This window comes from Penaeus monodon, chromosome 25 (genome assembly GCF_015228065.2).
Source record: "Penaeus monodon isolate SGIC_2016 chromosome 25, NSTDA_Pmon_1, whole genome shotgun sequence".
NCBI lineage: Eukaryota > Metazoa > Arthropoda > Malacostraca > Decapoda > Penaeidae > Penaeus > Penaeus monodon.
The window spans coordinates 37,945,881-37,946,224 of record NC_051410.1 but is presented as its reverse complement, the minus strand read 5'-3'; the positions used below and the strand labels follow the sequence as shown (position 1 = coordinate 37,946,224).

General features: G+C 41.0%; 1 protein-coding gene across 1 annotated transcript in view; it reads right to left on the bottom strand.

Moving 5' to 3' along the window:
• Nucleotides 1-344, bottom strand: part of LOC119589215 (mucin-12-like) — a gene marked incomplete in the record, with an annotated part of 23,427 nt that overhangs the window by 18,886 nt on the left and 4,197 nt on the right. Inside the window, 1 exon segment of the mRNA XM_037937814.1 lies at nucleotides 78-248. Within this exon segment, the coding sequence (XP_037793742.1) occupies nucleotides 78-248 (171 nt within the window).

The following is a 344-nucleotide window of genomic DNA, read 5'->3' as shown; positions in this document are numbered from 1 at the left end:
CAACATTATCAATTTCCCTTGGCAAAAACAATACACTGGAGTTTACATCACAAACACAACCTAGCCTTCATATTTACCCAAATCTTTTGTGTCTGTGTATTCTCCGAGCATATCTTCTAGGGACTTGTTGCCAATACGAGTGGTGATTTTCCGACCCTTTTTCCGGAGTTGAGCGCATTCTGCCAGGGCTGGGAGCTCTTTTAGGAGGTGGTCTGCAGCCTTCTGGCAGCCATTCTCTTCTAAAAAACCTGAAAGGGAGGTCAATGATATTCTTTACCGAAGTGTGCTTAGGAAGATGGATATAACCATAAAAATATAGAAATAAATAGGCATACATATACAGA